This window comes from Zosterops lateralis (assembly GCF_965231275.1).
Source record: "Zosterops lateralis genome assembly, chromosome: 1".
Taxonomy (NCBI): Eukaryota; Metazoa; Chordata; class Aves; order Passeriformes; family Zosteropidae; genus Zosterops; species Zosterops lateralis.
In genome coordinates, this window is record NC_139762.1 from 9,860,943 (window position 1) to 9,878,097 (window position 17,155).

The 17,155-nt window shown below is 36.4% G+C and overlaps 1 protein-coding gene across 1 annotated transcript in view; it reads left to right on the forward strand.

Moving 5' to 3' along the window:
* UBE3C (ubiquitin protein ligase E3C) overlaps positions 1 to 17,155 on the forward strand; it is a 68,410-nt gene that overhangs the window by 36,596 nt on the left and 14,659 nt on the right. Inside the window, exons 16-18 of the mRNA XM_083871838.1 lie at positions 1,284 to 1,381; positions 4,586 to 4,718; positions 5,498 to 5,745. Coding sequence (XP_083727964.1) covers positions 1,284 to 1,381; positions 4,586 to 4,718; positions 5,498 to 5,745 — 479 coding nt within the window. The remainder of the gene's footprint in view (positions 1 to 1,283; positions 1,382 to 4,585; positions 4,719 to 5,497; positions 5,746 to 17,155) is intronic.

Sequence of the window (17,155 nt, forward strand, 5' to 3'; positions counted from 1 at the left end):
ATAATCACAAATAAGCATTTTATCAGAAATTTCAAAGGCTTGCAATGTTGAAACCTGCTCCCAATGAATATATATCAAGATTAGTGATGTTTAGGGTCATATCCTATTAAATTGGTACTTAAAATATCCTTGCTTAAAGTGCTTTGAGGATTTAAAAAACAACAAATAAAAAAGAACATTGAAGTGTTCAGTGCAGAAGATTGCAGAAGATGCTTGTCACCATGGGTAGAAGCCAAAGAAAAAACCTTGAAATTGATCAAAAACTTCCAGACAGGGTAGTGACATGAAGCATTTACTTATTTTGTAATACACTCTATGAATAGTCCAGACTCTGGAGTCTTTTTTCAGAGAGGTGGTTTATTAAACATGAAAATGAAACAGCCAAGTAACTGGGTGTTGTTACCTCTGTAGACTGAAGTGAGGAGGACCTTTGGCCTCAGTAGCTCATGAGTGAGCAATACTGCCTGCACTTCATTAATTTACAGACAGAGATGGCTCACTGGCTGACTTTCCTCCCATGAAGTTAGAGCAGGATTGTAATTTCTGCTGTGCATCACCAAGAGTTGAGTTGTTTCCTAAAAATACCCTCTGTGGGTTCAAAGGAGCTGCACAGAATTTCGGGAACTACAAGAATGAGCCTCTCTGCTGTGGCTTCTTGAATTCTTCTCCAGTACTTTTGTCTTAAGTACATTATGCAAGTTCTTGATGATGTTTTCACTGTTTCTGCAGTGACTGGGATTTAATGTGGTCACTGTGACTTTGCTGTTAGGAGAGAAAACTCATTGAAATAAATGTTATTTTTCTGTCATTTTCCTTAGATTTGGTTTAATTCTTAAGGTTTTTACCTGAAATGACTTGATTGAAAGTAGTGATGTAGTTGAAAGCACAAAGACTGTAAACAGTTTTGAGCATGAGAGTAGGAATATTGTATATTTCTGCAATGAAAATTCTAAATCATCACAGTTACTAATTGTCTTCTATCATGCATTTTTTTCCTAATTCCTAACTAAAATGTCAATAAGAAATTTTTTTTCTGACTAAAATAGGGGTATGGAAGTAGATATTTTTATATGCATTTTGTTTTCATGTGTTTTCACTACTTATATTTCACTTTGCCTGTAGCAAGGAATGTTTAAAGAAAGGTAAGGCTTTGAATATGTAGTAAAGAAACTATTTCAGTGTATGTATTTTTATATGAAGTAGATTGAGTCACTTGATACAAAATAAATTGTTTGAAAAAATGTTTTTTCCAAAATTTTTAAAATTATTATTTCTGTTTTAAGTGGGTTTGGAACCAGCACCTCTGTCTGTATCTGAAGAACGACAACTTGCAATTCTGACAGAGCTACCTTTTGTAGTTCCTTTTGAAGAAAGAGTAAAGGTACCTAATTTCTAATTTAATATGCAATTGGTTTTTTTAGCTTTTTGTTTTGAGTAAGTGTAAAAAGAACACTTAGTGAAGTAGAAACTGGGTTGATTCCCTACAGAAGGATATGGCAGTCTGCACTGTTTTTCTTCAGTACTCATGCAGCAACTGAACATTTGGAGTTAATGACTTCTCTCTTACTTTCCAGCTTATGTTGCCCTTAATAATATTAGCATTAGAGTTAGAAACATTTATTCCGAGACAGAAGAGAGCAGTTTGCAGTCCCGGCTCAGAGATGGCTCTACATGATTGCACCCTCTTGTGGTGGCACAGCACCGGTTGTGTGTCTGTACCGGTGCAGGGTCACAGCTGGAGACTTGGGAGCACTAGGGGGGTGTGCTCCAAATGAGATAATGGGTCTCCATTTTGGGAAATTAACACCTAGAGATTAAGTTCGTTATGCATTCGTTAGCTGAGCTTTAATAGAGTGTATAGCTTAAGACTTGCAAGATTCTTGTACTTGATTGATTTGATTTGCTTTTGAATGTTTTTGAGCTTTTTATAGATGTAATTGTTAGTTCTATTACCTATTTCAGTTTGCATCATCGTAAATATTCTTAAAACTTTTTTGCTATTAAGCACATTTTTTTAAACTGGTTTAGTTTTTAACAGTATCAATTATTTAAAAACTGGTCCCTAGGTTGTCTTAGAAATGTTACATTTCAAGACACTGTCAAGGGAATGAAGAGTAATTCCATAGGGAAAGTCAGTCTTTATTTGTCAAAACAGACACATGCAGCTTGGTAGAAAAGGTGTGGTTTTTTATCAGGCTTCTCTGAAACAGTTGTTCCACAAAACATCTTATTACTGTATGGCAATCTCACACTAGGATTACAGGGAAATCATAGGAACTGACCTCAAGCAGGGATCTCTATGTCGTGACTTAGTCACTGCCTTCCAGCCTCTGGACTTCTTAAAGCTGTGTTGAGATGCATACATGTTAATGGTTTTGGAATTCATAAAACCATTTTTTGTGCAATTAGACTTCATAAAACCTTGGGTGCTTTTATCACAAAAACTGAAGTAACAATGGCATGGAGAGCTTGGAGATAAGGATAAAGCTACAACTGAACTTCTAAAGTTCAGAGAGGAGATCCTGTTACACTGTGTTTGGGAACAAGTATGTATGGTGCTTTTTGCATAATAGTGGGACTCAGCATTCCTTTGGAGTCTGCCACTGTCTCTTTAGAGCAGGTTGCAATAAGGGAAGAAAATACCATGACCATAATAAGGTTTTGTTTTCCTTTTGGTCAGTTGCTGCCCTATTGCACTGTAATTTCATATAGTAAGCTCAGTGCTGCTTGTGTATGTGGGTTATTTCATACACCCTTTCATTTTGTGACTTCCTCATGCCATTTTTACCTTGACTTACTGGACAACAGATAGTCTTACAAGCAATTGCAGGGTCCAGTTCCATGGTAGGCCTCAGGGAGTGTTTTCCCCTTCAGTCTTGAGGCACATTGGGGTGCAGCTTTCAGTCTGTGGGAGGGAATGAGTCCAATTTGCGTTGAGTGCCCTGGTTCTCACCTCCTTAGGCATACTTTGGTCAGCTTGCCTATGGTGATGCTACTTCCCATGGTTTGTGCTTCAGTCAGCTTTGCTTGTTTTTCTGTGTGTGTCTGAAGTCACTGCAAATGCTTCAGTTGTGCATTAGAGTTCTCATTTTCAGGACTAACATATCCATGAACGTTGGGTTATGTAAGGAGTCAGAGTCAGTACCAGAAAGAGATTTGCTATGAGATGTAATACCAGATGATTTTTTCCATCCTGAGTGGGGTAACAATAATAAATAAACTGTATCTAGTCCTGCGTCAGGAAGGAGAGCGGTGATGAGCATATTCTCATGCTCTGTACATAAAAAAACAGGTGCCTGTGGCTACATGTCTTGATGTTATAAAACTGTAGAAAAATTTAGGCCAGAAGGGACCTCTGGGGGTACTCTAGGTTTCATTTTCTCACAAGATTAACTACAGACTTGGATCAGCATGCACAAGGACTTGTCCTGATGAGTTTTGTCTATCTTCTGAAATGGAGATTTCACAAACTCTCATGTAACCTTTTCCAATACCTAATCACTCCTATTATGAACTTCTTTCTTTATGTCCATCCCTTGTCTCTCTTTCTGCAGCTCAGGACTATTTTCTCTTGTTTTCCTGCTGTGTACCTTAGGAAAGATTCCTGCTTTATCTGTTCTGTAATCTTCCTGGTTGGAAAGCATCTTCTTCACTAGCAACAGTTGCCCATAAAAACAGTAGATTTGAGACCTTACTCTACCTTTGTTTGCTGTGGCCAGATTTCCTCTTTCATGTTAAATTTGCTGTTTTAAAAAATCCCTGCAGACTCTTACTTAATCTTTTTCGTTAAAAAATGATCTGACATATTATTAGGAGATTATATCCCTTGGAAAATGTACTAGACTATTTATTGGATATAGGAATGATGTCAAGAGAGAATATAGTAAGCATACATGTACTGGATAGAGGAAATATTATTTAGGCAACCTCCTCCTGTGCTACATCTTGACATAGAAGCACAGTTAGGTACAGTTACTCTTCAGGGGAAGAGGTTCCTGTTGTGAAGACTTTAAAATGGACAATGTGAAGTTCCATTTGTACTTCACCTGGCATAATTGTTTTGAATTTTTATGATGGTCCAGTTCCATGATTTTAGTCTGATTTATTTGTTCACTGCTTATACAAGGGGAACTGGTACCTATTTTTTTATTACTGAGAATTTCCCTGACCACTGCAAACAGCAACAAAAAATTATTTACCAGTATTGAGAATAACCTCTGTGTGTGTAAAATACTCATGGGACATTTTTCCTTTGTTTTTGAATATTTTGCATTTGAGAACTCTGAAAGTTAGGGAGAGGAAACTGGAAGCACTGGCACAATGTTTGTAGATGTGCCTCTTCATGTAGGAATAGCTGAGGATGGTATTTTAGCACAGAAAAGTTCTTTGCATTTCTGTCCCCCTCCTCTCCTTCCATGGGTCATGGCTCTGTATTAAGTTTCTGCAGCTCAATGAGAGAGAAGACAAATCACTTGAAAATGAGTGAGGCAGGTCAAAGGACAGTAACAGTAATGAAATAATCATATGTCATTGAATATTTAGATCTACACATTGACATGATTGCTCTTTTCACTCATTTTAACAGATTTTTCAAAGACTGATCTATGCTGATAAACAAGAAGTTCAAGGAGAGGGGCCATTTTTGGATGGAATTAATGTCACTATCAGAAGAAATTATATTTATGAAGATGCTTATGATAAACTTTCTCCTGAGAATGGTAGGTTTACAGTTATCAGCTTGTTATAACACTTTATTGTTCTTACCATGAAGTTACATATTTGCTTATTTGACTGGTATGCTGTAGGTGTATCAGCTCTGAGATATGAAAGTTCTCAGAAGTTAAATTTCCTTGTTTTTACGGAAGTAATTCTCACCCATATTCTGTCTGATTATTGCAGTCTAAATAACCTCTTTACAATCCATTTTTATGGTGTTGTTCTTCCCATTTGCTCATCTAAATAGTTGTAATTTGTCTATTTTTTCTATGTAATTCATTAGATACTATCTGCTTTGATAATCTTTGCCAGGAAATACATATGGACTGAACACAATTTGCTACACAATTTGCTAGGTACAATGTGTCTGATAATAGCACAGGGCTCTTTTTTATGATGGGAGGTAGTACTGTAAATTTCACTACATTGAATTAAATCAGATGTTTGTGTGAATCTTGCACTCACAGTATTTTATATAGATACAAGTTTTGAGTTATTCCTGGATCTCTTAAATATTTTGTAGGATTTTTTTTTTCCTACCTATAGTCTTATCGACTTCTTTTTTTGTATGACTCTTAGAACAAGACCTTTTCTACAAAGTGAGTGTTTCACAAACTGAATGCTCCATAATTAAAGCCAGTAATAAGAGTTTTGCTACTGTTTACTAGGTCTATTTTAATTCTAGCATATATAATTAGTGTGTGTAGTTCCATGTGTTTTTATCCATACAAAACTGAAGCAGACAATTGCATCTGTCTTTGTCTCTCTCCTTTCTCTGCAGAACCTGACCTAAAAAAGCGCATTCGTGTTCACTTGCTTAATGCACACGGTCTTGATGAGGCTGGTATTGATGGTGGTGGAATTTTCAGAGAATTTCTGAATGAACTCCTCAAATCAGGATTTAACCCTAACCAGGGTTTTTTTAAGACCACCAATGAGGGACTGCTTTACCCTAACCCTGCTGCACAGATGCTTGTTGGAGACTCGTACGCCCGACATTACTACTTCCTTGGGAGAATGCTTGGAAAGGTAAAACCACTGTTGTGTACTACAGTGCCATAGCAGTGCTGAAATCATTCAGTAATGTTTTTTTCTAACAAGTGAATGGATGGGAAAAACAAAAGATTTTCCCAGACCTGAGAGACAGTAAGTTTCAGATGTTGGGTATGAACGTTACTACTACTAAAATTTGATTTTAATAAATTATGTACTTCGGAAGTACAGGAAATTTGCATTATCCTGACTCCCAGTTGAGCAAAGTTTGCATATGTTTGCTTCTGTTTATATCCTGATGCTTAAGGTTAAGTTGATTGAAGTCACTAGCTCTACTCTGCATATAGTGATTTTCAACCTGGAGTTTTAGGAATATGGCTGCAGTTACATTTCCATCATTTGGAATATATGAAATTAATGTTTTAAACAGTTACTAGTTGTGTGAGGTATACAGTTCTTGGCAGCATTTAAAATTTGCCATCAGCATTTACCATACTTAAGAGCCACATGCATTTACTTTTCACAGATTCTGTTTGGGGTTTTGTACATTTTGTATATTTCTTGAGTTTTAATGCTTCTTAATTTGGTGATATGAATGTTCAAAGGCTAATAGATGCTTGTTGAGCTAGATGAAAAATGAATGGGGAGGAACAAAGAGAGAAACCATTACAAACATTAATTACATTCAATTTTCTTTTATGGTCAGGTTTAATACTGAGGCTGTTTCATTCTAGGCACTTGAAATAATTTTTATAAAGCTAATAATTGTGAAACAAAATTTGGAATACAAATTCCATTTCAGGAAAAAAAAAAAGTATTAACTGCTACTTACCTGTCTAATACTGAAGGTATTTAAGATGTAAAAATCTCATTTAACTGCCTGAAGTATTTTGGAGGCTAAAATCCTGGTGCTGCCTTGCAGTGAGGTTTGATGTGCAGTTGGATTCTTTGTAGTGTAGCTGGAAATGGTTTCAAGGGATGTTGTTGACAAATTGTGAATTGTTGAAACAGTCCTGTGCTTGGGAGTTGCCAGTGGACTGATTTAGATAAAACTGCCTCTTTGTAAGCAAATTCTCTGCTAATGCATCCTAGCTGCTGCCATATCCAAACTTCTTAAAGAATGGAAATTACAAATTGGCCATTTCAATAAATAATCTTTGAATGGTGTTCCTACTCCTGTTGCGAGGTGGATTCAGTACTAATACTAGTTGGTAATTATATCTGATACTACATGTCCAAGCTTCATTTTCTTTCTGCATGTATAGATTTTTGGAGTGGGAAAGCAAATACTTGTGGTATTGTGAAGGAAGTTACTTTACCGCAAAAATGCTTTGTGTATATCTAGGAAGGAGGCAGGGATCAACTGTCAGGGGAAGTTTGAAACATTATTTTAAAAAAAAGATTTTAATTTTGAGTCTTCAGTTTCCTCTGTCAAAACAGCACATTGCCTTCTGTGATTGAATTTCAAATATTAGCATAGAGACACAAATTGCAAAATGTGTTTTATCTTGCAGAGTGCTACAAGTAGAGTTTTTTTGTCTTTTTAAAATCAGAGAATCTATTATTTAACATTTTGAAAGCATGAATTGTATTTGCAGTATGTTTAGATAAGGTAAGAATGACAGTGCTACTTAATAATTACCCTTGCCCAGGTGCACAGACACCTTTTTAGTAGTGTATTTAAAGAGCTGATGAGTTAAACAGAAAGATAAGGCACGACCATACTATTCGAAACCTGCCAGTATTGTGATCTTGGTTAAGTTATTGAATACCCACTCATCCGTTTTCAAAAATGTGTCCATTTTGTGCTTTGCACAGGGTTATTTGAGAGCAATAGTGAATTATTAAAAGCCCCTTTGCAAACAAAATAGATATAATGCAAAGGAAGCAATCAGGCATCCACAGCAATTTCTTATTTGTGGAAACCAGTATGTAAAGAGTGCTGCCACCAAAAACTCTCACGTAAGAAGCTTCAATGTTATCAGAAAACAAATACATTAAAATGCAATAATTTCTAGAAATTCTCTGTCTCTTGGTAACCACTTCATACTAATATCCAAATGCGTTTAACTTTCAGCACCATAAAGTTACACCTAATTCAGTTTTTCTTCTCATCAGGAAGTTTCTAACAACTTGGCATCTTCTTTGTTAATTGGCCAAGTCAGAAGCAGAAACATCTGAAAATTTAAAACATATCTTGACAAATGGTGTATCTGAAAACGCAAGTAATTTTAATCTTGAGTAAATTACTGACTTTTGGGTGTATTATTCTAGTTAATGAAGAAACTAAAATCTGTGTACAAAATGCATAGCTTGTTCATGCAGCTTTTGCAGTCACTGGATGAGCAAAAGGTTTTGTAGAAATACTACTGTGTGATCATGTAATTGCATATGTTGTCTGAAATCATCCTTAAAAAAAAACCAACAGAAATGAGTTTGCTTAAACAGCAGCTACTCAAACACTTCCAAAGTTTACATTTCTCAACTGTCAGTGACTTTACTCTGAAATGTAAATATTACCTTAGCACTGGTGCCTTTTAAGCATTTTCCTTTCTCTTCCTTAAAAGTTAAAGCTCAACTTGCTGTGCACACCTTTGGTAAGAGTCTCCTACTGCCAGGGGGGTTAGAAACTCCCAGTGTTGCCCACTGGAAGAACAGCTGGGGCTCTCTGAATCCCAGGCTTTGCTTGAGAGCCAAGTGTGTCCTGGGGGCCGTCAGGAATGTTCAGGCAGAGTTCTAACCCCAAATCCTCTTTGTTGTCCTCTCTGGAAGGTAAAGCCTTCTTGTCCCAAGTGGTGTCCCAGAAGGATGGATGGTTCATGTGCTGTTATGCTTTTGCTCTCTTGGTAGTTTTGGGTGTGGGCAGGCTCCTGGTTTGGTTCCATTTCCTTTCCACATGCAGTAGTTGTTGTTTTGGCTGCACTAAAAATCTCCCCGTGTACAGACTCTGCTGTGTGGTGGAATTGGCTCAGGAGAACACAAAGGGTGCTTTTTTGACAGGCTGCCAAGAAACACTAAAGCAAGGAAATTTGGAAGCAACACCTGAGAGTATTAAAGGAGGATTTTCTCCATGCTGATTCTTGACTGGTCGGCTGCAAACCTGAAAAGAGGGAAATGTTGGGTAACCATTCCAGCAGAAACAGTGATGGAGAATTAAAATCTGAACTTCACCATGTTCTGATCTAAACTCAGTCTAGTATACCACATATTTCCCCATTTTCAGTTTACATTTGCATTTATTCAATGATGTTACTGTGACAGATGTTGTGGAAAAGGACATTATTTGCATTTGGAATTCTTTGGCATCAAGCTGCTAATTCTTAGGATAATTTACTTAAAATTCATGAAGTACCAGCATTAGTTTAAGAATATGACAGGAAATCCATATTAGTATGATATTTTTTATCCAGTATGATAATTTACTAATCCGGATTAGTATGATAATTTTTGTGGTTTCCTCTTCTTCCCTTTTGACATAAACCTGCTAGTTCTTGCATTTACCTTGATTTGCAGTGACTGTCTTTGCATGTTAAACAAAGTGACTCTGACAGTAGAGATTTTTGTATAATACACTCAGTGTCTTGGAATTCACTGAATTCTACCACCTCTCTTATTCCAGAATATTAAACAGCACTTGTGAGTCACACATTCATGTTGCTTAAGAATGTCTATTTTTGAAATATAATATTAAATCCCCTTTTCTAAGCAATAGAATTTGCAATCCTTGGAAGACACTAAGGTTTTCTGAAAAGATTTAGATTTGTTTTGCCAAGACCCAACTTCTGATATAATGATTGGGAAAGCAGGATGGAGAACAAAATGTTTTTTGAGTTCTTTGGAACTAAGTCCTTCGTTGTGGAAGCAAGTAAAGAAGTTTCATAGAAGAAGCATCAAGGATTGAGAAAAATGAATGTGTTAATTTTAAATTTTAGCATTATTTTGATGGTGGACTTAAGTAATTTGCACGGACTTGTGGATATTATATTGACGAAAGTCAAAGTTATTTATTTTCCTACGAGTTTTTGTAGTTTACTGATTTAAGATCTAACAGACTCTTCTTTCCACATATCTAAATGTTACTAAATATATATAATTTAAGAAAAGAGTTGGTGATACTGATGCAAAGATAAGGTAATTGTTATAAACTCTTTGTTTTATTAATTTCAGTTATCTCACACATGATTTTGTAGATTGAGCATTTTGCTTAAAAAGCAAGTTAGGTGATGATAATTTGTCTCAGAAATTCCTGAATCTGGTATGGAATCAAAACAGGAATTTACCATGGAAAGTGGCACAGTTCTTTAATGATAAACTTCCATTGCAGAAACACAATCCTAAGAGAGCAGAATTGATGTCTTATGGAAGTTATTTCATGATTTATGAACGCAGATGTAAACTAATCTGAACCTATTTTCTGACACAGTTCTTCAGCTTGACAATTCCTTTGTGTACTGGTGCATTTAACAAAAACAATTATCTTTTGATTACAAATAGCTGTGTTAGTAGTAACCTTGTAAATATATGTCTAGCGCTAAAAGACTACTGAAATGTGGTATTTTAACTCTAAATCTTTAGAGAGGAAAAGTGTTTATTGATGTATTGTGATATTTATTGGGTCATAATGTATTTAAATTTTCTTTAATGCATATGTTAGTGATTGTTTACCGTGACAAAGTGCATAGAGGTCTCTGCAAGGAGTTCTGCATGGAAAGAATTACCTCATGTCAGTGGTCACTCCTCAATTAAAAGTTCCATTAGCAGATGATTCCTGCTTCTGGTTTGTGTACTGATTGCATTTTATTGCCTCTAAATCAGGTTCCTAGACAGGGAATAAATAAACAGTTAGAGTGTGTGGTAATGGTATCCTGATCTTTTTTCACAGTTGGGAACACCTACATCCATTTCAATCAATTAGGTTTGGAATATTTACTGAAATCTTAAATAGGTTTGAACTTTAAAAATTACTAGTTTCACTGCTATTAAAATACAGATTTATGTTAGAGGCATATCCAGAGGTTAGTTATATAATATTAAGTGTTTGAGTATGTCAGTAGATTAAACTTAAATAAGGAGGAGTAGTTTTCCTTTTATCTTCAAGTTCTTCCTAAATTACGTTTAAATTTGAAACAAGAAAAATCTATTAAGCCTTTACTGGAACTTCAGTAATGAATGATAAGTATCAGTTATCCAGTGCATCCACAGGTATCTATAGTGCTCCTCTCTCATCCCTCAAAACCCCCCAAATGACATTGATAACAATTTATATCATATTTATGGCATAAGTCAGAGAGATAACTGTTCCTATTAAATGGGAAAGCAAGTATCAAGCTGATGAAATGGTAGTTTTCTGCACGTGCTGGCATTTCTGAAGCACTCTGTTTTGGTAATAAACATTAATGTAATTAAAGACATCCTTAATTCCTACAATAAAAATACTAGCATGACTTTCCATTTTTAAATTAAAAATTAACTCAAGGTCATTTCAGTTGATATGATCCAATGAAGTCTTTGGTTCCAATGAAGTCTATATTTTCCTGGTTTTGTGTTCATGAGTTGGGAGTTTGGTCTGTGCTGCCACACCCCTGCCATTCATTGCAGGGATTTGCACCGACTGCAGCAGCTGTGACTGGCAGGTCCTTCACACCTGAGTCTTTCCACCCCAAGTCTCTGAAACTTCTATAAAGTTGTACTTACTGACCTTCAAATTCCCACTGAGTGGGAAATCTGAAGTAAAACCAATTTATAAAAGGCTTTTTCTAAAAAAATAATGAAAATAATTTTCAAACCTGATGATCTTCACACTGCTGTAAAGGCTATTAAAGCTCGCAGAAGCCTAATTGCAGGCATCAAGCTGTGGCATTTTGGAGTCCTGTTCTTTTAAAAAACGAAAGAAAGGCAAGCTATGATTTTTCACAGTAATACAGGGAAGATAATGCACCACGTTTTCCATTACTATGGTGATATGAATGCATCTAGACATCTGCTACTGCTCAGAGGCTTGCAAACAGTGGCTTAGAGCTCCCAGGTAACAGGACACGTTGCTTTGAGGCACACACCTGAGAATTAATTTTATTTTACCATATTGGATTTAAAACCAATATTATTTGGGGTTTGCTCACTTTAAAACACATTATTAAGCATATCTTTAAGAAATCATTTTATCTAGAGATCAGTCAATGTTAGCTCTAAAAATGCTTCAAAACTACAAGTTAATTTTAATTTAACTTAAATTTTTAGTTTAATCTTTTTCATTAGGGTTGAAAAGTCTCTGCTGCCCCAAAGGCTTTGTGAGTGTGATATTTCTAGGATATAAATAATAAGGTAGAAGGAAGTTCTAATGGTTTTGCTATTTTTCGATCATTTTTATTAATGGTTCTGTACAGCTTTGAAGATCTATTGCACTCTGTAAGTGCTAAGTATTATTTAATAGTTACTGTTTAAAATTACTGAAATAGAGAGGGTTATGGTCTTGGGGGCTGATGATGGAAATAACTGAATTTAAGTCCAGTCATTTACTGCCTTATCCCAAAAGCCATGCATCTTCCTGGGGATATGACTTTAGCATTGTTTATGCTTTAAAATACAGTTCTGGGTTGTGAAGGATTAATGGAAAGTACAAGCAGTGACTGATTATTTTTCTTTAAAGAGATTTTAGTTGAAATAATACATGAGAGAATTGGTTGTAGACCTGAAAGTGTAAGTAAAGGCACTAAAGCTGCCTTACAGGGAGAGGTTTAATTAGTTCATCTGTGAATTTGTTTACGCAGTTTGAACCTTACTCAGCATGTAGTAGTGCTCATGTAACCTCTACTGTGTATAGCTAATCTGGCTGAAATGACTCCAGTAGCTTACATTTTCTCCAAATTTAAAACATGGTGTGAATTTTTTTCCTTCTGAAGAACAATTTCCTGACTCTTGGGGTCATACCTGAACAATACCTTGTGTGACTAGGTAGTACTTAAATAGTATTGTGATAGTTACCATCTGTAGTCCGTTAGGTATTATTCTTACTTTGTTGAAAGAAGAAAAATCCTCCTTATCCAGAGAACTGTCATCCTTCTCTTTTTGTACAGCTGTCCTTCAGCCCAGGTCCTTCTTCCATGCTATATTACAGATAGTAATTGCATGCCTGTATTCTGAAGGGTGCTTGCCTTAAAGAGCTGTTCCTTGTTCCTCCACATCACAGATGTGTAGTGAGTGTATTCAGTATATTCCTGTCTGGACATCATATTTTTATCACTTCAAATGCCCACATTGTGATCTGTGTCACTGAACTGAGTAAAGGCCACTCCCTGTAGCAATCAATTACTGTGGAACTGTACTGTAATCACAGGTAGCTGAGATTATTTAAAAGAGGAACAACAGGCTTCAGACTGTGTGTGAAGTGAAAACTTATTAACCACAGTTGGCTTTCTGTTACTTTGGTGGTTTTTAATATTCAGGTGTGTTTTGCAGGCATTCACATAAAGGGGGAGGCAGGTGGGTGAAGTTCCTTTTATTGAATACTACTTTTTCCATAGTGAAACAATTGCTTGTGGCCTTTTAACCAGAAAACCCCCTTATTTTAACTGTCTCTTCAGAAAATAGAAAAGGCTTGATGTAATTAGAAGACTGGGTTGAGGAATACTAAAAATAATTTGTTACTTGAAATATTTTTTTGCTTAGTAATTTCAGAAGCTTTTAAGTTACTTTTTTTTTAATATATCTTATGATGTCAACTTTAACTGAAGAGCATCCCTAATCAACATGAGTTTGAAAAAGTGCTGGGCAATCCAGGTTGGCCTTTTCAGCAGACATTACCTTTTAGCTGCTTGGGAACATGTCACCCTGTGAGCATTACAGTGCTTGTGGAATTGCTCTTGATGGGAACATCACTGTCTCTGCTTCAGACCAGCTTCTTGCCCCAAGCTTGTACCTGCAAATGGCACTTCTGTCCAGCTGGAGAGTTAATACCCCAGCCTTCCAAGGAGGCAGAGCTGTATAGGATTGGTTGAGGTTGTTTGTGTTGAACATTAGAAACTGGAAGTTTCTGAATGCCATGTGTGACCACCAATCACTCCTTTCATGACTTCCCATCTGGACTTTTTGCCTTGTCTGCTGCAGTTTATGGGCTGCAGGGTAGAGACAATGGAGTCAAGGGCTCAGATAGGAAAGCTGGGAATGGGAGTTGTCAGAATTCATCATAAACATGCATCAGTCTCGTTGGTGATTACCACAGAGTGAAAGGAAACTTGGGAAAGGATGAGAGTACTCGAAGTTTGGTTAAGCTTGCTGGCTTTGATCTCCTGAAGCAGTGTGTGAGCAGGAAGGTCTGATTTAACCAAACAGAAGTAGACGTCTCTGTCCAGAGCAAGCCAGTTTCTCCCATCAGTGCCATTGCTCATTGGCTGTGAGAGGAAGAAAGAGGACGAGGTCTGTGTGGAGAGCATGACCATATATTGTATTAAAGGACTATATAAGTATACTCTAATGATGTAGCTTCACACTGCAGCTGGTTGATCTGGCAGCTGCTTTCCTCTGGTAGAGGTGGTCACCATTCCCTTGCCTGTTGCTGATGCTGGTTTCCTGCCTCCTTGATGTTGATGTTGCAGAAAGCCGGTTCAGAGTTCAGACAGGCAAAAATCTAAGCTTAAAATAGGGTAACTTAGAGCTCCCCAAGGCAGTTCAGTAGAGAACTGGAAGGAGGGAAGCCTCCCTCTTGACCATTAGATTAGCTTTAGTAAGAAAAATCCCCATCAGGGTGGGGCTTCCATGGGCAGCTGGCAGCTCCAAGGTTGTGCTGCTGGTGAAACAAATGGTCCTGCAATTCCCACCTCATTTCAGCCATGGCTATGAGCTGGATATTACTCTAATTTAGAAGCAACTTCAGTGTCCATGCTGTGGCCACCAATACCCACCCACCCTGCAAACCCCAAATCCAACAGCCCAAAGCACAGCACAAATAATTGGCAAGTTTTGAACCTTATTGAGGTTGTAATGACCCTGTAGCCTCTACTGCGCAACTGCTCTGCTTGCAAACAAACCCAAGGGAATCAGCAGCTGATTGGTTTCATGGCAGGAATGTGTGGAATCACATTTTTTAGCAACAACAGGTAGTTTGATCAGTTTATGCTGACTGAGAGAAAGAAAAGTTAGATGGAATCCAGAAAATAAAGTTCCAGTTTATTTACTCGTGGTGTACACAGCATCTGTGCACAGTGCTGGAATATAATGGTGGCATTCACCTCTTGGAAACAAAACCAAAGTTCATTGTGACTTTATTCACCAGAGTTTTACTGCAATTTTTTATTAAACTTTATTAGGATAGCTTGACTTTCAAACTAATTAAAACACTACTGTTTGTCTTCTTTCCAAAAATACTTTATTTTGAATATTGCAATCACTTAGCTAAGAGAGGGAGTAATTAAAGTTATTCTCAAGTTGCACAATTTAGTTTATTTAAAAATGCTTTATATAGTTTTTAGATGAAGTTATAAATGTTCAGTTTGGAACTACCTGAAGATTAATAGTGATGCATTTGAAATGCATTATTTTTTTATTGATTCTTAATGTAGTAAATTACTGAAGTTATTTGGCAGCAAACAGAAATAGCCAGTGATGTTGTTCACATTTATTTTCCTGATAGCATCACAATTTGCATTAATTGCATTGCAGCTGCACTCACTTATATTAAAAAGCTTCTACCATAATTAATCCTTTTTATTTCAAATCATTTTGGCACAATTTCTAGCAATAAACACTCATAAAAGACAGACACTTGAAAAATAACATACAAGTTTCTTCAATATACCTATTGCTGTTTTTTCCTGACAAGGAATTATTGATAGGCTTCTAGGATCAAGTGTTGCAAGTGGTAAAGACTTAAGACCAGTTTGAAAAATGCTAAGTGGATTATTTTGCATAAAAAATAGACAGGTTTTGAATTTGTGTAATTAACCTGTGTTTAGAAAATACCTTGATTTATGTCTACATTTGTATTTCAGTTGCATACATTATGGAAATTTAATTTATAATCCATTTAGCTGATGTGATCATAGTTTTTAGTGCTATCATTTATTAGTCCTTGTATATTAAATGCTCTAAAGGCTTAAACCTGCCTTGTGTAAAAAATTACACCTCTGCATTTACATTTTATGAGTCATAGATGGAATTCCATTTTAAATTCGGGTAGCTTTGATATATTTAAGGAATTACAATGGCTTTATTGTTACTAATGCAGGAACAGCAAACACTGACCTTACACATTGCAAATTAATGATTTATCCCTCTAGTTTGCTTTTAAAGTCAACTATACAAATGAGGATTTTGACTTCTACACCTTGAATAAATCATATGGCTCTAAATATAATGCACCCTTTGGCTTTGAACTCGTTATTCTCAGGTTTTTTTGCAAGGTCTAACTCACCTCATAGAAAAATGTTCTTTCAAAAGTTTAAGGAATTTAAAGTCTTTGTTGGAATATCATGGAGTGATTAGAACTGCATCTATTAGGTTTTTTTTCAGTTTTGCTCTTTTTTTTCCCTTCTGTGGGATTCCTTTTCTAAGTTTGCAGCAGGTTATGGGGGAATTAAGTAACACCAAAACTCTGCTCTTGGAGAGTTAAAAGGGAACAAACAATGAAGTTACAATGATGTTATGTTGGTGATGTTTTTTCTGATGAGCCTGGCAGTGATATTAATATTCTGTAAAGATTTGGTTGTCAGTGGTGGAGGTGCTGCTCATGTGGCACAGACTGGACAGTGAGAAAGGCAGCGTGTGCCAGGAATTGGTCTTTCCAAAGCAGTGGTCCTTTATTCAGAATAGCTCTGAAGGGTACACCTCTCATTGTTCTGAGAGCTACCCTAAGATAACGCAGAGATACTTTGCATTACATGGAAATGTGCTGATGCAGAAGATGAACCTAGAATGATGTTGCTGGAGTTTGAAAAGTCTTGAGGGTACTTTGTGTGCAGTCAACATACATCTTTTGTGAGTGCTGCAAATTTGAGTCAGGTACATGTTTGGTTCAGTATTTTTTTTGACATGTGTAGCAGTGTCAGGCATAGAAAGGATTGGACCTGTGACACAGTCAGAACTGGTGAACTCTTTGCTTGGGAATATGAGGATGTTTTGACTGTGGCACTGGTGCAGTGGAGTTCTCCAAATGTGCAGCAATGCATCTGTGTAACTTGCATGAGATAGTTTTTTATTGGTTTAAATTGTACTGGGTTTACAGAGTTATTTTAAGGGGATGAGGAGGATGACAGCTCTGCATGTAATGATTGATATTAATGGAATAATACTACTTGTGATGGTGCTAATGGAAGTAGAGATGCAAAGTTGTTTTGTAAGATATTCTTTATGCAGTTGCATTGTCCTTTAACAAACCTTGCTTTTCCTGAAAATAAATGCAATTTGGATAAGAAGGGTAATGACAGATAAGCAATGGCCTTGCATTTTAAATCAC